General features: G+C 33.4%; 3 protein-coding genes across 8 annotated transcripts; 2 read left to right on the top strand and 1 right to left on the bottom strand.

Annotated features, from left to right (window-relative positions):
• Positions 1–105: 105 nt before the first annotated feature.
• On the top strand, positions 106–10,806 carry LOC126767729 (uncharacterized). Of its 5 annotated transcripts, none has more exons than XM_050485295.1 (5): positions 106–272; positions 7,733–7,851; positions 7,961–8,834; positions 8,896–9,019; positions 9,076–10,806. In XM_050485295.1, exons 3-5 carry the CDS (start codon positions 8,232–8,234, stop codon positions 9,672–9,674), a joined length of 1,326 nt encoding a protein of 441 aa, XP_050341252.1. In that variant the 5' UTR covers positions 106–272; positions 7,733–7,851; positions 7,961–8,231; the 3' UTR covers positions 9,675–10,806. The 5 variants fall into 5 exon arrangements, with proteins under 5 accessions (XP_050341252.1, XP_050341255.1, XP_050341253.1 ...); XM_050485296.1 differs by lacking the exon at positions 106–272 and adding an exon at positions 6,434–6,592; XM_050485293.1 differs by lacking the exon at positions 106–272 and adding an exon at positions 6,534–7,170.
• On the bottom strand, positions 1,281–6,469 carry LOC126767733 (protein bride of sevenless). The gene is made up of 6 exons (XM_050485305.1): positions 6,373–6,469; positions 4,325–4,399; positions 3,858–4,260; positions 3,325–3,776; positions 1,797–3,253; positions 1,281–1,736 (listed from the first exon to the last, which is right to left on the bottom strand). Exons 2-6 carry the CDS (start codon positions 4,341–4,343, stop codon positions 1,479–1,481), a joined length of 2,589 nt encoding a protein of 862 aa, XP_050341262.1. The 5' UTR covers positions 4,344–4,399; positions 6,373–6,469; the 3' UTR covers positions 1,281–1,478.
• A 556-nt stretch (positions 10,807–11,362) lies between the features above and the next one.
• On the top strand, positions 11,363–21,105 carry LOC126767727 (cardioacceleratory peptide receptor). 2 transcript variants are annotated; one of them, XM_050485288.1, is made up of 7 exons: positions 11,363–11,435; positions 13,949–14,391; positions 19,547–19,682; positions 19,783–19,980; positions 20,063–20,323; positions 20,376–20,658; positions 20,743–21,105. In XM_050485288.1, the coding sequence occupies exons 1-7, from the start codon at positions 11,372–11,374 to the stop codon at positions 20,966–20,968; spliced, it is 1,611 nt and encodes a 536-aa protein (XP_050341245.1). In that variant the 5' UTR covers positions 11,363–11,371; the 3' UTR covers positions 20,969–21,105. The 2 variants fall into 2 exon arrangements, with proteins under 2 accessions (XP_050341245.1, XP_050341246.1); XM_050485289.1 differs by lacking the exon at positions 11,363–11,435 and having other exon boundaries at positions 12,521–14,391.
• Positions 21,106–21,455: the final 350 nt, after the last annotated feature.

Raw genomic sequence — 21,455 nt, 5'->3', positions numbered from 1 at the left:
ATTATTTATATAAAGCGTGCAAAAGGAAGCTTTCTCATTGTATTTAATAATTCAGCTTTTTGGAGCGAAAACAACTCACGAAAAAGTCAAAATCTTTCGTTAAGAAGCTTTCTCAATATACTGAATAGAACTGTCTTGTGGGCAGTTATTCAATTTATTAGCGTATTTAAGCAAATAGTAATTTTATTCTTCATTCTGCTATAAACAATACTAAATAACAGACAATAACGACACATGGAATTAACTGTGTTCTTTAGACGTTTTAGAGATAAGTATGTTTTATCTTTCGAGAGAACTTGGTTTTGTGAATACGAACATTTTGTGTTTGATAAGAATTTCTTATATTATCCCCAAATAATATTTTTGACGTAAATAAATTTAGCGGTAAATATGTTTGTAAATATAGGTTTTTTGAGCAAAAAGTAAGTCTTGGAAATAAATTTCGGCGAATTTTAAACTGTGCTCAGGGTAATTGTCGAAGTATGCATACTGAACTTAAATGCTAAACACATGATTTTACTTTGCTACAGTAGCGGATTTAACAACAGGCTGAGTAGAATGAAGCCCAGGACAAAATTGAAATATATGTAGTTCTTATATTATTGTTCAAACGTTCACGGCAATATATCCGCAACAAGACAATACACTTTATAACCAGATTATATACAAAAATTGAATTTTCTTGCCATATCATACATCAATATCTCCTTTTCTTATGTTGGATAAATATCTATAATCTGAACTAAGGATACTCGTGATTTCGTAGGAAAGCAAACCTTTCAATTTAATTTAATTCATTATTATGGTAAATTACAAATTTTTGATATGAATGATGTAACAAAGAGACTAAGTGGAGCGGAATATATGTGCATAAGTCGCCAAAATTAAAACAGAAAACCAATGATGGTACAACAACAATAACCATATGTGTAAAACTTATGTAATGAAACTGATGGAGATTAGAATTCGGAACTTTATCGAGAGAAACTGTAATAATCAATCCTTAACATATTTTGTTAATACCTTAGAATATTATAACACTATTGAAATATTTCTGTTTTATGTTTTGGTATATTATATAATTGGCAGGACTATACGTACTTACTGCAGGCTTCAAACAAATCCAGTTAGATAAAAGTTACTTATATTAAATATACCAAAATATTCATAATGGCATATATATATATAAAACATTATATCTATCTCGAGTTTAAGTGTTACCTTAGGTGAACAAAACTATTACACTTTGTGGCAACCTGTTGCAAGAGTACAAAAATACGTACGCCAGTATCATTTATTTCTTTTTAATAATGTATATATGTAGTATGTTTCGAAATTTTCGATTTAATATATATATATGTATATATATGTATAATAAAAAGAACAGTCTTTAAAGACAATGAATGACTAGATACAAATAAATGGATTCAAACAGTATATTTGGTAAGTTAATATGATTGCATGGAGCTTTTGTCTGTTTAAAACCGAGTTATTTTACTGCTCTCTGGTGAACCGGGCAGAGAAGAGCACTCTGAACGTGTAGGACTGCCCCTCTGTGGTCGTGGCGGTTGCCGTTGTGGGTTAATATTGGCATTAGCCTGGCGTAAGTTTGCGAAAAATTGTTGTCTGCGCGGGCCACCGCCGCGTAATGGAAGTGTTGGGATTTCACTTGGGGACTGAGCTATATCCACTTGCGAACAACTTCGCATAGCTGGATTAACACACTCGTAAACGCTCTATGAAATAAGTAGATTATACAATTGTTTAGGTTATACTACAAAGAAATGATCAATTACCTGTTCTGAAGAGTACTGATTATTTTGCGCAAAAGCTAGTGAAGTGAGCGAAGGCAATGCTTGAGCAATATCCGAACGTTCAATGCCGCGTACTATTAGAAATGTTCGCGGTATAAGCACACCTATCAAAATAGCCCAACCTGTGGCTTGTAGGCCTAAAGATATTGCAGCATCTCGCATCTCATCGCCTAAGAGTGACATTCCAATCCAAACGATCCAAATTGCGAAAGTCAGCACAGCACCAATAACAATAAGAATACCTTCGCGATAATTCCGTTGTGAGCGATAGATAAAAGGAACCAAGCCCACAATGCCCATAAGTAACATGAAATCATATCCAACCAAAACCCATAACCAATGGCCATAGTACATATTTTCACATGATATACTCTCCGTTGCGACATGCATAATGACTAATAATTGAACTGACATACCCAGCTGTACGAGTACACTGAAAATACAGATTACAGCCTGAATATAGCCATTGACATGAGACAAAAACCCGCCCTCTGAACCTATCGAAGCGAGCATAACAGCCCGACAAAGTAATAGTGAAAAAGTCAAGCAATAGGCGAAAGTCATAATAAAAACGCGTACAGCGCAAAGCGTGTTTAGTGTGGCGGCATCTTCAAAAGTCACGTGCGAGTTTTTATGTTCACCGATATACTCCAAAGAGAAAGGTACAAAAGATGTGAATAACAAAATCATAGAGAGCAGCAATAAGATCGATGTAACGGGATTGCCTTCGAATACGTCACCCAATGATATTCGAACAACAATAAATACTAATATGGCCAAGGTAATTATTAGGCCAAGAATAGCGGCAGTCATTCCCGTGGCTACCCATGCATCCGGCTTAATTCTCCAAAACATCACTGACTCTCCATCAAATAAAAATGGATACCGCCTATTCTCTCCCGCACTATACTGACAGTTGAAAACCTGACCAAATTTAGGTTTTAACTCTAGGCTACTGCTATTAGCTTGATTGTAATGATAAAACGTAGTTATGTTAGTAATAAAGTTTTGAGAAGCAATCTCTTGAAGATCTGCGTTATCTTGACTAGGCGTTGCTCTTTCGTTAGGGTTTTTGTTGCGTTTTTGAAACATTTTAAAGTTCAAAAACGAAGTAAATCGTTGCATGTGTAATAACTCCAAAAGTTTAACAGGTTCGTAATATTGACGATTCTCAGGTGTTTGCCAATCACCAATAAAATTTAGGAAGTTTAAGCAAGACTCAAGTACAAACATGTTTTGTTCCCGCTTACAGTTACGCATTAATGATCCCTTTAGCCAACGGACGATTTCCAGCATGGGCCGAGCGAAAGCAAAAACCCTCGACGGTTGAATCAAATTGTCCCTTAAAGTCTCCTCTGTTGCAAGCATTGTGGAATTTTCCTCAATTTTATCAGGATCTACTTCACTTTCCATAAGTATATACGACTTATCTGGGAGATCTTAAATTAAATAATAATGCATGTACTCATAGATGTACGTAAATGTGTTTTCTAATTTTTACTATACACACCTGTTAGAAAAGTACGATCTGTGCGATCAGTGGATATTGCAAAAATAGTGCTATTATCTTCAAAATGCCTCATCAACTTATTTCCAAAGAGAATGTAAATATTATTGTCGCTCTTGAAATGCATAAGGCACATGTGTTCGTGACGCACAGCCTCAATAAACTCATTATAAGTATCTAAATTTTCAGTAACAATTTCTACAGATGCTATACTTCCCGCCCAAGGCATTTGGTGTAACAGATGTGCTACTTTTGGCAGTACATACATACGAGGTGGAAGTATGGGCCAAATGTTGTACTCTAGATCTTTGATGAATTGCTCGGAATTCTTGTACAAATCATAATCGACAAAGATACCAATAGCATGAGCAATGCACTGCTGAAGATATTGTACCTCTTGCATAAGTAAGTTTTCAGCAAAAGATTCATCTTCGATCAATATAGCACGAACTCCTGTATAGTTAAATAAAAAACGTAAACAATATATACATATGTATATGTAGCTAGATAAAAGCAAATATCCAATTTACTTCCCAATTTCAAAGTCTGCGTCCAAGAGATTTGCTCTGTTGATCCGATCAATTACAAAAAGAGGTGAAGCAACATCTGCCGTCAATATGCTGAGCATAGCATCACCTTCACGGACTTGCACGAAATCTCGTTCGTATTGTATATTATGGGTTTCATGCTTGTCGGTTGAGTAAATTTTTACACCATGTATGCAAATTTCAGGTACTACAGATGTCGCTGGATTTGCCTCTGTAGTAGACGAACCAGTCGCTTGTAGAGTACTTGGAACTGTTGCTCTTACTGACGATCCTTTTGAAATAATTCTCGGCGTTGGTTTTGTAATTTTCAGCAAATCAGTAGCTCCTTGCGCGGAAACGCATACTGAATAAAAAATGCAAATATTGGCCACAGTGAGGGTCAACATTAATACTGAAAATAAATTGTGTAAGTTTCAAAAGACGTTAATTAGCGACAAAAATTTGATGACACTTACCACTTATTCTGCAAAACATATCTTTTTATCTCAGCAATTTCAGTTCATTTATTTTACTTCTTATTCAAATGCAGTCTACTAGTAATATAAGATAACAGTGAAAAATACTGAATAAATCAATTTTACTAATAGTAATAGTAATATGTTTATGTAGGCCGCTTCTAACTAAGTTATACAAATAGTTCTGACGGTTTTACATTTTTCCTTCCATCTTTTCTTTCGCGGTATTGTTTTTCTCCTGGCAAATCTAACTGAATATTTTTTGGAATAAATACATACATTTTTGTATACACACATGTACATACATAATTATAAGCACATATAAAGGTGTTCTGTAGGTTATTTGTTTCCTATTCTATTTTCCAAGTTTAGTTTTCACTGTAATCGCATTAGGCTTGCAGCAATTGGATACCAGTACCCACAGGAAAAGAACATCGAAACATTTCGACCTAATTTGACCAAAACACAATTGTCAATTCTCCTTATCTATGCACTTGCATCTATGCGGTTAAAAGCCTTATATTTCCTACAGGGTCCGTATACCAACTACTATTTGTGCCAGTTTATAAAGTACATAAAAACTAGTTTTGAATGATATTATCTAGTATGTGCATATGTAAAAAATATATTTTTTCGATATTCTTACATAAGTTTGTTTTTTATATTTATATAATTCTGTAGCTGACTAGCACAATGATTTACGATCAATGATTTAATGTACGAGTGAAAATACTCTGATATACTATACACTAAAAGAAAGCCTTTTTTTAATATTGTCTTATAGGATAAGGCTTCTTGTGACTTTTTCTTGACGTAGAATCTTTAATATATTTTTGATTTCCAAAAGTTTTGTCAAACAATTACTTCTGATTGAACCAAAACTGCATTTTTTGTAATTTTCCCCGAGTACATATAAGGGGGAGAACCCATAATTTACTTTTATATTAAAAACAGAGTTGATATTACCACAGTTCCAAACCAAAGTTCTTTATGTTATGACCTAGAGTCCTTTTTTTGCAAGTACTCATCAAATTGCTTATGGCATTGATTAACCTCCCACCAAAATAAGTTAGTCCTTTAACATTATTTAACCGCTCGGAATAATTAGTTGTTATAGTCGGTAATGATGTAAACGCACATTTCCGTAAATTTGTAAACAAATATTCATACATACATATGTATATGTATGTACATACAAACTGTGTGCGCACTTTAACCCGTTCAATCATGCACGGAATTGGTATTACCTTCGAAGGGTTGATTTCTGATCACAACTGCAAGTTTGAAAAATACGAATATTTACAGGTACATACCTGTATAGGTAAATTTACATAACCGTGTAGAAAAGCTTTTGTTTTTTACATACTTATTTACAATATTTCTCCCTATGTATGTATATTGCACAAAAATATCATTTCTGAGGGAGCATATTTGAATATGTATGCAATGCCTTGTTGCTTTGCATTTAGTAATAATTTCGCACATACTATATATGTATGCATGTAAGTATGTAATGCCAATTTATGAAATAATGCACGCGCCGACGAAAGGTGAAAATCACTTAATATCTTTAATAAATCTCGTATAAAAATGTTGATGTGTTACTATTTCATACAAATATCACAGCACATTTGTAGTTACTTGATCAATTTTGAAAATTAATTTTTGTTTATTCTAATTAGCATTGTAAATAATTTGTGTGCCTTATTAACTCTTGCAGCTGTATATATTACAAGTGTAACTGAGATATGTATGTACATACATATGTATTTACGTTCGCTAGTATCTGCATACGAAAGTAAAATAGTTAACGTACATCACTTTGTTTTTCATTAATAATTTTTCTATCAAATTTGATTTATTTTAGGGCACACGCCTATGGTTCCATTTAAAAATCAATAGGTAATACTAGTCATAATAAGTTTCGTGAATGTTGGTATTGGTGGCTCACTTTGAATATTTAGACTAACGCAAATCAGAAAATTCACTAGGTCTATATTTCCATTTGCCTAGAATATTGACCGGTTAATGTAAACACCAGTAATTACCTTCACTGTTTTCGCGACAAGCAAGCGGTTCCGCTTTTTGGTACCTTTTTACCTGGAGTGGAATTTTAACTGTTGTACGGCTTGTTTTCATTGTTACATTGCCCTGCGTTTGCCAGTTAATTTGTAGTATTTGAGTGAGACAGACTTAACGCTTCACCAAATTTAAGCTCAACTAAAAAGAGTGAACATGGCATACAGCGCATGCTCCCTTATCGTTAAGGTCGGTTTTAATTGTTTTAAAAGACCAATAAATACTTGTAGCAATAATAGTTATATGCGCACAGTTAAATTATTGCATAAGCAGTGAGCCTATTGAGACAAAATTTGTCGTTATGATTTTGTGAATATACATACATACATATGTATCACCGTATACATACATACATATGTAGAAAAGCTACTATATATCTCTCGTGCAACATAACAATGTTTGGCATCGCTTTCTGTTGTCACGGTGATATCGTTAAGAATATAAATTCATACATACGTACATATGTTCATAATGTATTTACATTGTCTCTGGAGCAAAAGTGCACTGGCCTCTGTAACATAAGACCATTGGGTGCTATATGTATGTACATATGTATTGTGGTAGGGGTGAAGTTTCTATGTAAATAATACAATGACTTACTATAAAAGACTTCAAAAAATGATATGTCTACTTTCGAAGCGAACATACCTTCACTTTACACATTATAGAAAAATAACAAGAATAAATACTTATAAGCAAGGAAGGCAAAAGTCATCTAATTCTTGTGAATGCTGCAGCTAAGGTGATCATTACACTAAGTGCTAAGGGTAAGAATAAGATTAAAAAATAGTTCTGAATTTGCATTTATGTATAAAAACTGGAAAAATTCAACTCAGTGTAAATACAAAACAAAAAACACATATAAATAATTTATTAAAAGATACCGATCATCCATTTAGGATTCATTCTTACAATTAACATTTTAAAATAGACTCCAAATATATAAGAACAGTTTTTAACAGTTTTACTTTTCCTGTCCCGTTTGGTAGAAGCTCTCATTATCTTTTAAATTTATCTAAATGAAGATGTAACATGTGTATGCATGTGTTGCTTCATAGACATTCTACATTTGGTGATAGAGAAATTCGTAATCATGCCAGTGATTAGCTCGTCATAATTGACAGCCCAATGGTTTACCAGGTTGATATTTATGTCACATAATACTAGCAAAGGGTTAAATTCCAGGACATTGTTAGCTATTAAATTGTTTAAATTTTTTTGAATAAAGATGTTTAAAGAATTGCTATTTTCGTTGACTATTATTAATCGTAAATCGTAAACACTTAACACTTTCATTGATTTTTATGCTTTTCCAAAATGTTGCTACAGATCATAATAGTAAACGTCACAGACACAACCAAACTTGGTGAGAAGAAGCCTTCTACGCCTTCATACACTGTAAAAATGGTTAAAATCGGATAATAACCACGTCCAGTTCCTTTACAACGGTATTATATACATATGTCTAGTAGACATTGTCTACATATAAAGACTTATCTAGCGCTATCTGGTGTATACTTTGAATTCTCTACTGCAGTTTATTTTTTTATTTTTCAGACACATTTCAAGGAAACGTAAACTGACATTTTCGTCAAAAAAGAAAAAAAAATTGTTAAATAGTCTCAGAGAAATAATTTGCTACTAACATTTATCTCCTTCTTTGTTACACACCATATCCTTGTAATCAAGTGATCAGGTCAGCTACAAAATCATTTCGGCATCGCACAATTCTATGGTCTTTCCCTAGCTGAAGAATCGCAAGATCAGATCACAAATAACAGTATTCGTATATTTTTAAGAGGTATTTATTCGGAACTCCTTCAATAAAATGGTAAGACAACGGCCACGGAAATCTGTCGAAGAGCTGTATGCGTCAAAATTTGAAACAAACACAATTAAATCTCAAGCAAACAATAACATGCCAAAGAACTTACGCGATCGCGGAGAGTACGGAGGATACATTATCACTTCCAATACTCCTTACAATACCAGCTGTCAAGCAACATCTGGCAACTCGGCAACCGTCAATAGTAACGGCAATACAATGGGAGTTAGCAGTATGACGACAGGTCGTCGCAAAAGTGCACGTCCGGTAACTAATAGCGTCAAACAAGACAAATATTTTGGTAAGGACGAGAAGGTACTGAATCTCGATGATGGTAAAAAAGAGCATAGTAGCAGTAACAAAGCTAAGACTGCCCGCACAGAAAAAAGCAACTATGGTCACCCATCGGCGATATACAATGCGCCTAATATATACGATAACAAGAACTATACAAGCTTTGCGGATAGTACCGCGCAAAAAGATCTACGCGTTCAGGAGCATTCTAATCACCATCGTCACCATCACGCCAACCATGACGATGATAAGGATGATGATACCGAAGAGTTTTTTGAACTCATTCGTCAAACTGTTGAAAACGCTATTGGAGTAAGTTTTAGCGAATTCAATGAGCGCATAAATTTCATCTTACAATTGGTTTTTTCCATAGAAATCCATCTCTGATTTACTCAACCGTAATTTTCGTGAATTATCAGCAAAAGTCGATCGATTTTCTGCTGAACTTAAATCCACAAACTCAATGTTAAATAAACTTCAGGCTGATTTGAATAACAGTAAGTTTTGTGTCAAAATCACTTCAAAAAAATTGATTATACTATTAATCCGACAGAGGTTGTGCACTACGGGGAGGAGAACTCACGCCATTTCCGCTATCTCTGCATGAAATCAGAGTATGACAAAATGTTTTACCAACACCATACGATGTTGGCATCTACTTCAAACACCCAATCAACTGCTGCACCAACTCCGCCATCAAATCATACCGAGAAGCGAGGTAGCGGATCGAAGCAAAGTACATCGGTCAATGAATGTGAAAAGGCACAAAACTCATGTTCATGTCGCAGCACAATTAAAACACCTCCTTCGGAACCACACAAAACCTCTTCAGAGGAGCGTAGCATGAGCCAAAAGTCATCTGAGATGGGTATGCGTGAAGTTTTGGAGCACATTCAACGCTTTTGTACCCAAATACAAATGAGTGAACTAAAATGTGACGATCAACCGTTGCCCAAAAGTAACAGTTATCGCTTAGAAGACGCTATGAAAATTAGCAAGCCCGTTTTCGAAGAGGATGATGATGATTTCCAAATGAGCTCCGATGGCATGACACCTCGCAGCGACGAACACTTGCACCACAATAAATATGGTGGAACAACGATGCGTAGTTGCAGCACAACGCGCGGAGGAAACGGAGGTGGAGATGCCTAAGATTAGAATAATGGGTATTTATCTGCTGTTCGTTAATATGTAATAAAAAGTACAGCGGAGGAAGAAGGAAATTATAATGAAAACAAACAATTAATATATGTACATAAAATTGTATGTGAATAATGTACTATACATATTAATACGCTATGGCACGTGTGATCGTTAAAAATCCCTAAATAATGGAATTTCAAATGTAATTCTAACTCTAAATTATGCTCGTTCCCGATTATTTATTTCTCAAAGAATTTAAAATTTGTATCATACATATATAAATGTATGTATTATATATATATTTTATATTATAATCTTGATACCTCCCGTTCTACTTGGAATAAACTAAAATTGTAGTATTATTTTGACTAAGCAGTTCTGAACTTTGTCATAACCATAATTATCACTGGCGATAGTGAAGGATTAATATGCATCAAAACTTTGTTGAAAGATTTTATTATTAAAGCGGAAAACAAAATTTAATTTATAACTGTGATGAGATGATTCCCAAATTGTCACAAATTTGAGAGCAGATTGAAGGGTTTTAAATTTGTTCTTAACACTGGCTGTTCTGTGCAACACATGTATCACCGCACAAGTATGAGTCAACTGAGTTATAGATACACGTACATATATAGTAAGTAAGCGAATTTCGCTCTTAATTCCAGGTATTAATTTTAATTAATTAATCAATTAATTTTGTAAATTGGTGGTCTTTACAAGGTTGGAACAGCAAACGTGTGATTATAATTATGTAATATATTGTAATATTGTTTATTTAAGTAGAATTTAGTTTAATTTGTGTCAGTCTGCTTTATGTATGTGTCTTTCAACTCTTTGAATTAAATCTTGCGGTTGCAGTTATGTGAAATAAGGGAGTAAGGTGCTCTCAAAACTAGCTAATTACTTAACTACTTTAAAACCATTTGCCAGGTCTAATATCGAAACGCGCTTCACATTTAAGAGCAGTTGGATCAACCATTTAAGCTTAATCAATGTCAATAAATGTCCTTTAACAGAAAAACACATACACATTATATTCTGATTTGCAATCGTATTTAAGAAAAAGCTTTCTGTTAATGTTAAAAATGAAGTTGGGAAATTTATAAAATAAAGTATGAGCTTTTATTTTCTGTTTAAATCGTTATATTAATACCTACATATACATATATACGTATATGTATATAAATATATGTATAGGGTTTTAACTGACGGCTGCTGCACTTGGTACTAGTTTACATCTTATTTCTATGTGTACGTACATAAGCATTAAGTAATAACCAGAAATGTTGTTAACTTTAACAATCGGAATTTGTGCTTTTAGATACCAAAATTAAAGATGACGCTTATGTGGACCATTCGTCTTCCACAAAGGCCATTTTTGGATTTCTCACATGGATTTCGTGACGCAGATATATTTATGTTGCTATTAACAAAGCTTTCTCTTTGAAAGGACAGCAGCATGGTACAAAGGCAAAAGCAAAAGAAGTGTCTATAAATTTGTAGCTACAGCGGCTACATTGGCAGTAGCATCAGACGCGACCAATTGATTTGTTAGTATGTCGTCGCCTTCCGTGAGAGCAACACGTTCGATTGGTAGTGTTAAGTGATGTAAGCAACAAACGTATGGACGAAAGATAAGCACATACAGACTTACGTTTGTCGTGGCAATTGGTTTTTCGTGTCCCGTGAAGTGTTTTCTATGTATGAGATTAGATAAGTGGATTCTGCAAATAGTGCAACCATCATATATTGGAAATATATATCTATGTATGTACATACGTATGCATAAGCACTTATCCGTGTATGACCGCACATCTACATACATACATATGTATGTATATACATGAAGTGCATATTCAAAAGCGTGCACCGAAATCATTAAATAACCGGTAAATCATAACTTCCCTTATTATAGTCGAATAACGTATTGGTTGAAATTAATTGTTTTGTGATAAAAACGTTAGTGTTTTAAAGCAGAATATTTGTAATTCTGACACTTGCACCGTGTTGGATTATTGCACATACATATGTATGTACATACATAGAAATGCATATTTAAAAACAAGTTTTATGGCTAAACTAAATTCAAAAGTATCACGCTGCATCATAATGAGTACACATACATATATCTGTACTTATGCACTTATTTACATATGTACATACGTGTATGTATAACTGTAACAATAAATGGAAACCAACGTTATAAGACTTTAAAACGGGGTGTACCAGTTTATGTACATATGGCGAGTGATAAGGAAAGTGGTGATAATATATGTATACTATATGGTATAAATATCTACTAATTTGGTGTCTAATATCAAAGGTTTTTGCTTTGCTTTATCATTTGCTAAATTACTTGCAAATACTCATATGTAGATATTTAGATATATTTTGGACAAAGAGTTATAGGTTGCGTATAATATGAATATATTTTTAAATTTAAAAAATGCAACACTTTTAAAAACTTAAAAAATTTCTTTTCCAGCGCACTCGTTTCATCTTCCATAATTTTCAAAAGCAATATGGTAACGTGTACACGGAATGCACTTACATATACATACATATGTATGTATATGTGTGAATAATTATCTGTTGCACGAACGGATAAATAGGATTGCGAAACACTAAATATGCATTATGATTTTCGAACCATGGATAGCCCTTCTTACACTGTTGACATAGTAATAACTTAATGGCGCATTATAGGCGTAATAATAATATTGTATCTTTTAAATGACCTCATTAAACAAAACTTTAAACTTATTTTACTCCATACGTTTTTTGTACTACCTATTTATAAAAGAGTACAAAGTGTTAAAAGTTATTATAAATATTGAACTGTTCGCCTTCAATAGTACTGTAAGATAGCAATATTTAGGACAACCAGAGGGTTATAAACCCATAATTTGGCTAGTTAGTCGAGTACACATTCGTTTTAATAATTATCATTGTATTGAGACCAAAACAGGATTTCAAAATCCAAAATCTGGTCAAGAAACCCTTCTCACTAAATTTCACTGAATATAAGATACATAATATGTATATGATTATATTTATACTTTGTATATTTTAATTATAAACCGAATCAAGGCCTTAAAAAGCTATGAATAGTGGTATTGCGGGAAAACAGAAACTAAGATGATGAACTGTTCGCTAGTCCTTGTGAAATAGGCATCATGCGCTATTTCAACTTACTGCCTCCCACAAAAAAACAGAATTAATTAAATATTTCTATTATTAAGAGAATGTAAGTACCCATTTCTTCCATTACGCGGAGGTGAGCAAAACACATCGCCTAAGTTTTCATTGGTGCTGCTTGTATATATGACCAATATTTACGGTATGAAGTCATCCGAAAATCAATATTAAAAATTATAATGACCTATTTATTATATACATATGTACATGTCTTAAATAAGATTGGCATAAAAAGTCAGACGAACGCAATTAATTGCGTTTCTAATGGAACTAAAAAATTCTTATAATTCTTTAATTTCAAAGTACCAGATGCAAAAAAAACGTATTGCGCATAAAAGGAAATGTTCATCTTTTACTAAATTTTATTTTTGGTTAATTAATCCTTCAAATATTATGATTACATAAATGAACTATTAGCAGTACTATAATGTAATGTACATACAATATTTTTTATATGTACATGCACGTACATACATATTTACATATGTACATGTATTTCATAAAAATCAGATAGTAAAAGAAGGTAATTAGGCCGTCGCTAAATCAGAAATGGACGTGGCAATGACTAGATAATAAGGATGTGAATATATTTCCGACAGAAACTAACGGAGAGTTTGAATTTGTTTCATTTAGATAGAAAATTTAAATTATTTTGATTTCATTTAGCAAACTACAAAATTTATACTTCTGCGTTGTTGGCAGTCCTACATTATTTATTTATCGAATGAAAATAATCATTTGTATGTAAATACAAGTTATATAAACAACTTTTTTTACTTCTTGCAGCGTTCTTAATTATGTATTATTGGTTTGAGTCTGTTCGACATTTTATGTGTAACTCTACTCCCAGTCTGAAACGTAAACCCAAAAAAAATTAAGTGGCAAATTCAAAATTTTAACTTTTAACCAAATTTGTAGTGGGATCTGCGACGACCTTAATTTATCGGAGAAAACCATTGAATTAAATCCGCAATTCTCAAAAGAAAGACAAATTTGCAATTCACGATATAACAATGAATAATACTTATATACATATGTATTAGGCTATGTGATGGGTGGTATTAATGTTCGTTTGTATACAGTGGAGCCTCCAGTTGTGCTGGCCTACAAACATACTCCACAGCCTTTCATTCCTGATAATTCAGCAACGACAAATTCGAATGTAAGTGCCGCTGTTATTGCCGCGATTGACAACCCAAATAGCACTGCTAATGACTTCAATTACGTAGAAGTAAGCAATAGCAACACTCCTGCAACAAGCACTATCGTTTCACTAAGCAACTTTACCTACTCTCACTTCATTGCGGCTGTATCTCATGCTGTCCTTACGTCTACACCACCGACTACGACTTTGTCAATGGCATCATTCGATCTTCATCCAGTTTTGATTGAGCAAAATATTTCTTCATCATTTAACGGTGGCAATAAAGTTTCGAAGGAAGTATTGGGAAATATTTTGGGACCATCAACAGAGACGACAGAGAGTGTAGGAAATGATAAACTAAATTCGTTCTATTTTTACGAGGTGAGTGACGTACAAACTATACATACATATTTACTATTATACTAATTTGCAACGTTTACCCGTTTATAAGTATTTACATATGTGCATTGATATAATTACAACTATATCATATGTAACTAATCATTTTTTTGACTTGACAGACTTAAATGCCGTATGAAACAAATTACAATTTCAATTCAGTCTGAAATAGATAATAATTTGTAATTGATACACTACTGACAAAATTTGATGTAAAATCTTAATCAAAGAAAGAGGTAGCAATAATAATTTTGTGCACAATCCACAAGTTTTTTTAAGTACTCATTGGCACATTTCATTTCTTTAAAAATCACTTAGTTAAACAACTGAATATATGTAAATATGTAAATACTGGCAAAACCGAAAATTGTCGAATAATTTGATGAATCCCTAGACATATCCAATAGTGGATGGAAATCATTTTATTAGGAATTGTGCGTTAAATATTATTGTCTTTTGACACTAACTTATTTCATTGGTGTCAACCACATCATTACATAGCATTCACATAACCACCAGTTCAAACCACGACCTTGCTTTCCCTTTATTTTACTAGAAATTTGTATCGGCGATGTCATTTCTTTTCCAACTAAAGGAAGTTTCTAGACTATGAATGGTATACATATTCGAATACGTTCATTTAACATACCAAGAATCGTAGTTTGACATGGACAGGCAGTGACGTCAAAGCTGAAACGCCGCGACAGGATTTTAAACTGATACATCCATATTACAGTAAACTATAATAGTATAACAAACAATTCAATAAAGGGAAAATATTATTTATCAATAAAGGCGAAAAGCGTTATTGCCGGTATAAAAATCCAAGAGACGTACTTGAGGTTTAATTTTTAAATTGATTTCAGTAAATTTTTGTCAATGGAAAAAATAATGAATTTTCCGAATGGCATTGTAATCAAAATTATTACTTTTTTTTAAATTCATGTACAAATTACGTGTCCATTTTGTCTGGCGTAAGCTGCTTAGCTATTGAACCGATTTTAGTAAAACTTTAATCCAGTTTAATCTAACTGAAAAGATGGGATAGCTTATATCTCACTTATGTTAAAAAGGCAAACAATTCACAGTTCTATTTTTAATGCCATACTTTACTTCGCGTACGCCATATTATATTAAAATCATCTTCAAATGAGATTTATGTCAACCGAGAAGGCTAAATTAAATATATTGAGTTTATGTGGAAAACGTCAACCAGAGAATCGGAATTCAAGCAAATGAGGCTTAGACTCCAAACCACGTCCATTCATATTCAGCGCTAAACCATTAATATAATTTTTAAGAAGCTTTCTTCACTTCATTTCATAAAATATCCTGGGAGAGAGAAAGCTTGTTGCATTAACCTTTACCATTGCTCTGCACGCTGACCGACATACATATTAGGCAAAAGGCTTGTTAGAATAACGAAAATATTTATGATGCATTTCATATAAAATAATTTCACAATTTTTTGGCATTAAATAATAGCAGACCAGATGTTTGAAAATCTTAGGAGATAAGGGTAGTATTGACCCAATTTTATATATTTTTTCAAACTACTACTTAGTATTAACAGAAAAAGATGATATATTGACCCAAATCCACCCATTTTCTTCATACATATGTACTATTATCAGGAAAGGATTCTCTTTGAACTTCAATTACATATTTCGCTAATTGATCAATATTTTCGATAAAAAAAATCAGCCAAGGCACTGAAGTGTCCATGTTCGGTATCTGGAGGCTTGAACAGATATGGTTCGATTTTGAGAATTTTTATTCTTTAATGCAATTCGTTTTACCATATTACAGTTTTATATCTTAATTTGTGGCTTAGTTAGGGCAATTTATAGGTTTTCCATTTATAGGTATTCTATTATAATACCGAACTTCTAATGATGCTAAAGAGCTTATGTAAACAAAGTTTCATCAAGACGTCTTCATTTTCCCAAAAGTTACAGCTGGCACGTGCGGATAGACAATTAACCGGATTTCAACTCGTCTCATCATCTGATCATTTATATGTACATATAGTACATATGTATATATACAACTTTATATTTATAAAGTTAAGTCTTAGGTGTTACAAATAAACTTGAGCTGAGCAAAATCATTATACTCTGTAGCAATATGTTGCAAGAGCATAAAAATACTGATGCCATGATTCATCCACACTTTCCCCAAAATCATACTTGAAAATACCTCCCTGGTGTGCCCATAGTTCATATCCAAAAAATCTTTATTTAATCAGTGGCTCCTGTTCTATGATTTTCTTCAACAACATACAAAATGTCTCAACGAATTATGTAGAATAAAAAATTAATTAATTGTGTTAATGACAATAGTAGTCATTCTGATTTCTACTTAGTCATTCCATCTCATATTCGCAGGGTATTGAGTTTTACATCGCAAACATTTCTTAATAGAATATGAATGCGTGAGTACAGAAATATGTACAAGTGAAAATAAATTCTACCCCATACGGATTATTATTTTTATTTTCTCTTTAGGGGATCTTTGCTTTAGGACAGACAGATTTTACTCTACTTTTTACTTATTTTCTAGGCTGGCAGAACAGCAGACTTGAGAAGATGTCACTACGCCTTAGTTGCCATGACTACAATTATTCAAATCGTGCGTATATACCTATGTATGTACGCGCGACTCAATATATGAATACATGTGTATTTGTGCATGTAACTGCTGTCGCGACGTGCATATTTACATCTTTAATCTCAGCGGCTAGCTTTTCCTTTCATATTTTATCCAAAGAAAGCTTTTCGCAGCGCATCACGTATGTATGTATTAAACGTCTAAAAATGGGCTTGCGGGCCGTTAAACAATATAATGCTCAAATACCTGCGTTAATGTATACATGTACGGCCACAATATAAATGCACATTTATTTGTAAATATGCATTCATACGCACAAAGTAGTGAATTGAAAAATTATTGATAACACAATGGAACACAAAATCATCCACTTCTACCAAACTTTTAACCATTTATTAAAGAGTGTATGCGGAAAGTAACAGGACTGAGTTGATTTAAAAAACTTTATTGAACCAATCGTTACTATTATTTAAAAACTTCCAAAATAGGCCCCTTCCAAGCATTGAAGGCGCCACGGACGGCATTCTCCGTAATAGCCTTGAGTGCCGAGGTGCATGCTCGGAAGATTGCCTTTTGAGACCCTCCTCGCGCACACCTTGCGCATGTTTAAGACAAATTTGATAAATTTTATCATCTGGGCAATTAAACGAATGCTTAGTCGACGGTCTGAATTCAAAATATTGCGCACACGAGTCACATTGTCGCGATGTCGGTGATTGTCGAAGTCGCAGGTCTCCCAGCACTGTCTTCATCAGCGACCTCTTCCCGGCCCTCCAAAAAGGCTTGGTGCCACCGAAATTTAAATTTAATTATTGATACTTACAGTACTATAGAAAATTAATTATTTGATTAGTAATTATAAAACTTGTATGATGGCATTTATGGCTTAATCCCATTAGTACATTATCGTTATATGGTTATTTTAAAGGTAAACAACCACATTATTCAATATTTACCCTATTTCGTTGTGATTTCAGTATACCGTTGGGTCATAATGCTTTAAATTTGCTGGCTTTTTAATATACGTACATGCATGTATATACGTATATACATGGATAGCTCTTAAAGTTGAGGTAACTGACTCCGAATTTCGGTAGTAAATTTTAATAATTTTGAATCGTTGCTGGATAGTATATCTTTAAATAACGAAATGGCAAACCTTATTGAAGAGAAATATCAAGAGAGCAGGAAAAAATATTGCGTCTTGAAAAACCCTATACATACAAGTATAGAAGCAGTTACTGGAATTAGGCTTATGCTATAAATCACCGATTTAATTCAAATTATATAATAGATACTTTTAAAATACATACACACATACAACCATGTCTAATAATAATTTTAATATTTTCTTTTTAATGGGTACACCGATAGTCCGAACCACAATCACATTTACTTAAAGTATTATGAAATTTTCCGTACCGTCGTCGTATTAAACTTTACGACAGCATTTAGAAATTTTTCTTTTATCAAACATATCATTAATATTGGGTAGTAAGAATGGTCACAGTTTATTTCGATTACACATGTACATATATGTATGTACATATGTATATATCAAAGACGAGATACAAAGTCACCCATTCAAGTTTAAGCAAATTTTCTCCAGAAATGTAGTCAATGTCCTGATGTTTGGCAAAAACAAAGACTTTTCTGAAAATTTTGCTTTGCATTCGTCTAATTAATTTTTTTTTTGCTTATTATTGTTTACTAGAGGACCCGTCCCCGCTTCACTGTGGCTGATACATACATAGATACTACAACTACTACCATCTATACGATTTCTATTAGTCGGATTATAACTATTAGTTAATGTGATATAGCATTTTTGTGAAGCAACTTGTGTTAGTTTACAAAAAATGGATCATAAAGCATTTCGTGTGTTAATAAATAATAGCTTTTTGGGGGAAAATACTGTTGAATTTGGGCTCAGGGAAATCCACCGATAAAAATATATTTGCAAAAAACGAATTACTGATTCTGAGAAGTGTTTGAGTGCTTTTTAATCGTAATAAAATCGAATCTTTGGGTCGATGTGGGACAATAGAAACATAGCTCCATCATTTCCCACTGAAGTCCAATCGTCAGTTATTCTAGTGGACTGCACATGGTGAACCGGTTCTCAGGCGTTGAACGACGAAAAAGTCGGCTGGAAAGGTTATGACATCAATCTTTTGGGATTCACGTGCTATAATATATACTCAACGTCTAATTACTGAGCCAGTTATAATTTATCTCACTGCGTATTTACCAAACCAAATATAACCAAATACTTAGAAATTGTATTATTTTTCCCACAAACACGAATTTTGAACATATGTATGTTGTATAAATTTTGAAAAAAATGCTTATCATTTGAATTATAATTTTTGTATTTATGAGTTGTATTAAATTTGGACATAAAGAGATAAAAGGTATCGTATGTCCTTACCCTGGTTCTAAGCTACTTTCCCACCAATTTTCAGCCAAATCGGTTTTATATACATATGTATATAGATTAGTAATGTTCAAATTTGTTGTTTTTCAGATGGAACAATTCGCAGTTCTGTGGATACTCTTCACTGTTATTGTGCTCGGCAACTCTACAGTGCTTTTTGTTCTGTTTGTAAACAAAAATCGAAAATCAAGAATGAACTACTTTATTAGGCAGCTGGCAGTCGCAGGTAAGAGTGGCTTTGATATATTCTACGAAGTAAATATAGACTTTCACTACAACTATTAACTTTCTTTAATTCTACATACAATTATATATAATTTCATAAGATCTTTCTGTCGGTTTGCTTCATGTGCTTACCGACATAATATGGCGAATAACAATTTCATGGAGGGCCGGTAATGTTGCTTGTAAGCTCATACGCTTTTCCCAAGTTTGCGTAACATATTCCTCTACGTATGTGCTAGTAGCTATGAGTATCGATCGCTATGACGCCATAACTCACCCAATGAACTTCTCGAAATCATGTGAGTCTTACCTATTTATAAACAATTGATAAATTTATTTGTACAGTAGATGCGCTTTGATTTACATTAACTTCTCGTAAAGGGCGAAGGGCAAAGCATCTTGTTACAGCAGCATGGGTAGTATCAGTTATTTTCTCGTTACCCATTTTGTTTCTTTACGAAGAAAAGCTAATCCAGGGCCAGATGCAATGTTGGATAGAACTTGGTTCGCCAGAAGCATGGCAAACATATATGTGCCTAGTGGCGACAACACTATTCATTCTTCCCGCGCTTATCATCTCAGCTTGTTATGCGATTATCGTCAAAACTATTTGGGCGAAGGGCTCCATATTCACATCCGGAGGTAAAGTATGCATATAGTTATATAAATCATGAATTAACATTTGCGACCTCAGAACATTGTAATAACAATGTAACTAGTAGAAGAGCCAGCTCTCGCGGAATAATACCCCGAGCCAAAGTAAAAACCGTCAAAATGACATTTGTTATTGTCATCGTATTTATACTGTGTTGGTCTCCATACATTGTCTTCGACTTACTGCAAGTATTTGGACGTATTCCGAAAACGCAAACCAATATTGCTATAGCAACGTTTATACAGAGTTTAGCACCACTAAATTCTGCAGCGAACCCACTCATTTACTGCGTCTTTTCATCGCAAGTATTTCGCACACTAAGGTTAGTGACACATTCGTGGTATAAAAATTATAATAGCTTCAGTTTCATTAACACACCCTTTTTTGGTTTTTGTTACTTTCCCAGCCGTTTCCCCCCTTTCAAGTGGTTCAAATGCTGTTGCCGTTCTTATTTAAATAGTACTTTAACACAAAGTCGTTGCAGCACCGTGAGCCGTCGACTTCACTATAGCTGCGATTCAGTGCGAACGTTGACCACTTCGCTCGCCGTATCACGACGCTCTACCAAAGCGTCATCACATGTAGTAATATGTGAAAAAGAAAATGATCCATTAGCCGTTTCGGAAGTATGATGTCGTGCACTATTTAGATTGCATCTTAACCCACAACCTAAATATTTTAAGTTATTTTAAAATTATATTGAATTGTTTGTGATACAAAAATAATAAAATCGTAAATTGTCGGAATCAAAAAGATACAAGGAACATAATTCTTATGTCTGATTTACATAAAACTTAGCTTGCTTTCGCTTTGCGAACGCTTTACTTTCCCTGCTACTCTCAGATATCTATTATTTCATGCATTCATATTTTCATCTTAACAGATTTGGTAAACTAAATTCACATAAGTACATACATACATATTTGTGTAGATGGAAGTTGTCCGCCATTTATGCAAAAGCAAACTTCGAATTTCTCTGTCAGAGATGCATGAGAATCAGTCATTAAAGACCTCTCTTCAGTAATTAATATTTATGCTAACATGCCGTGTAGACGCTGATGTACTTAAATGCATGAATACTTGTATATAAGGAGATACTTGCAAAATATTTTACTTATA

The sequence above is a fragment of the Bactrocera neohumeralis genome, chromosome 2, assembly GCF_024586455.1.
Source record: "Bactrocera neohumeralis isolate Rockhampton chromosome 2, APGP_CSIRO_Bneo_wtdbg2-racon-allhic-juicebox.fasta_v2, whole genome shotgun sequence".
Lineage (NCBI taxonomy): Eukaryota > Metazoa > Arthropoda > Insecta > Diptera > Tephritidae > Bactrocera > Bactrocera neohumeralis.
The sequence above is the reverse complement of the archived record's forward strand: the minus strand, read 5'-3'. Positions and strand labels throughout refer to the sequence as shown.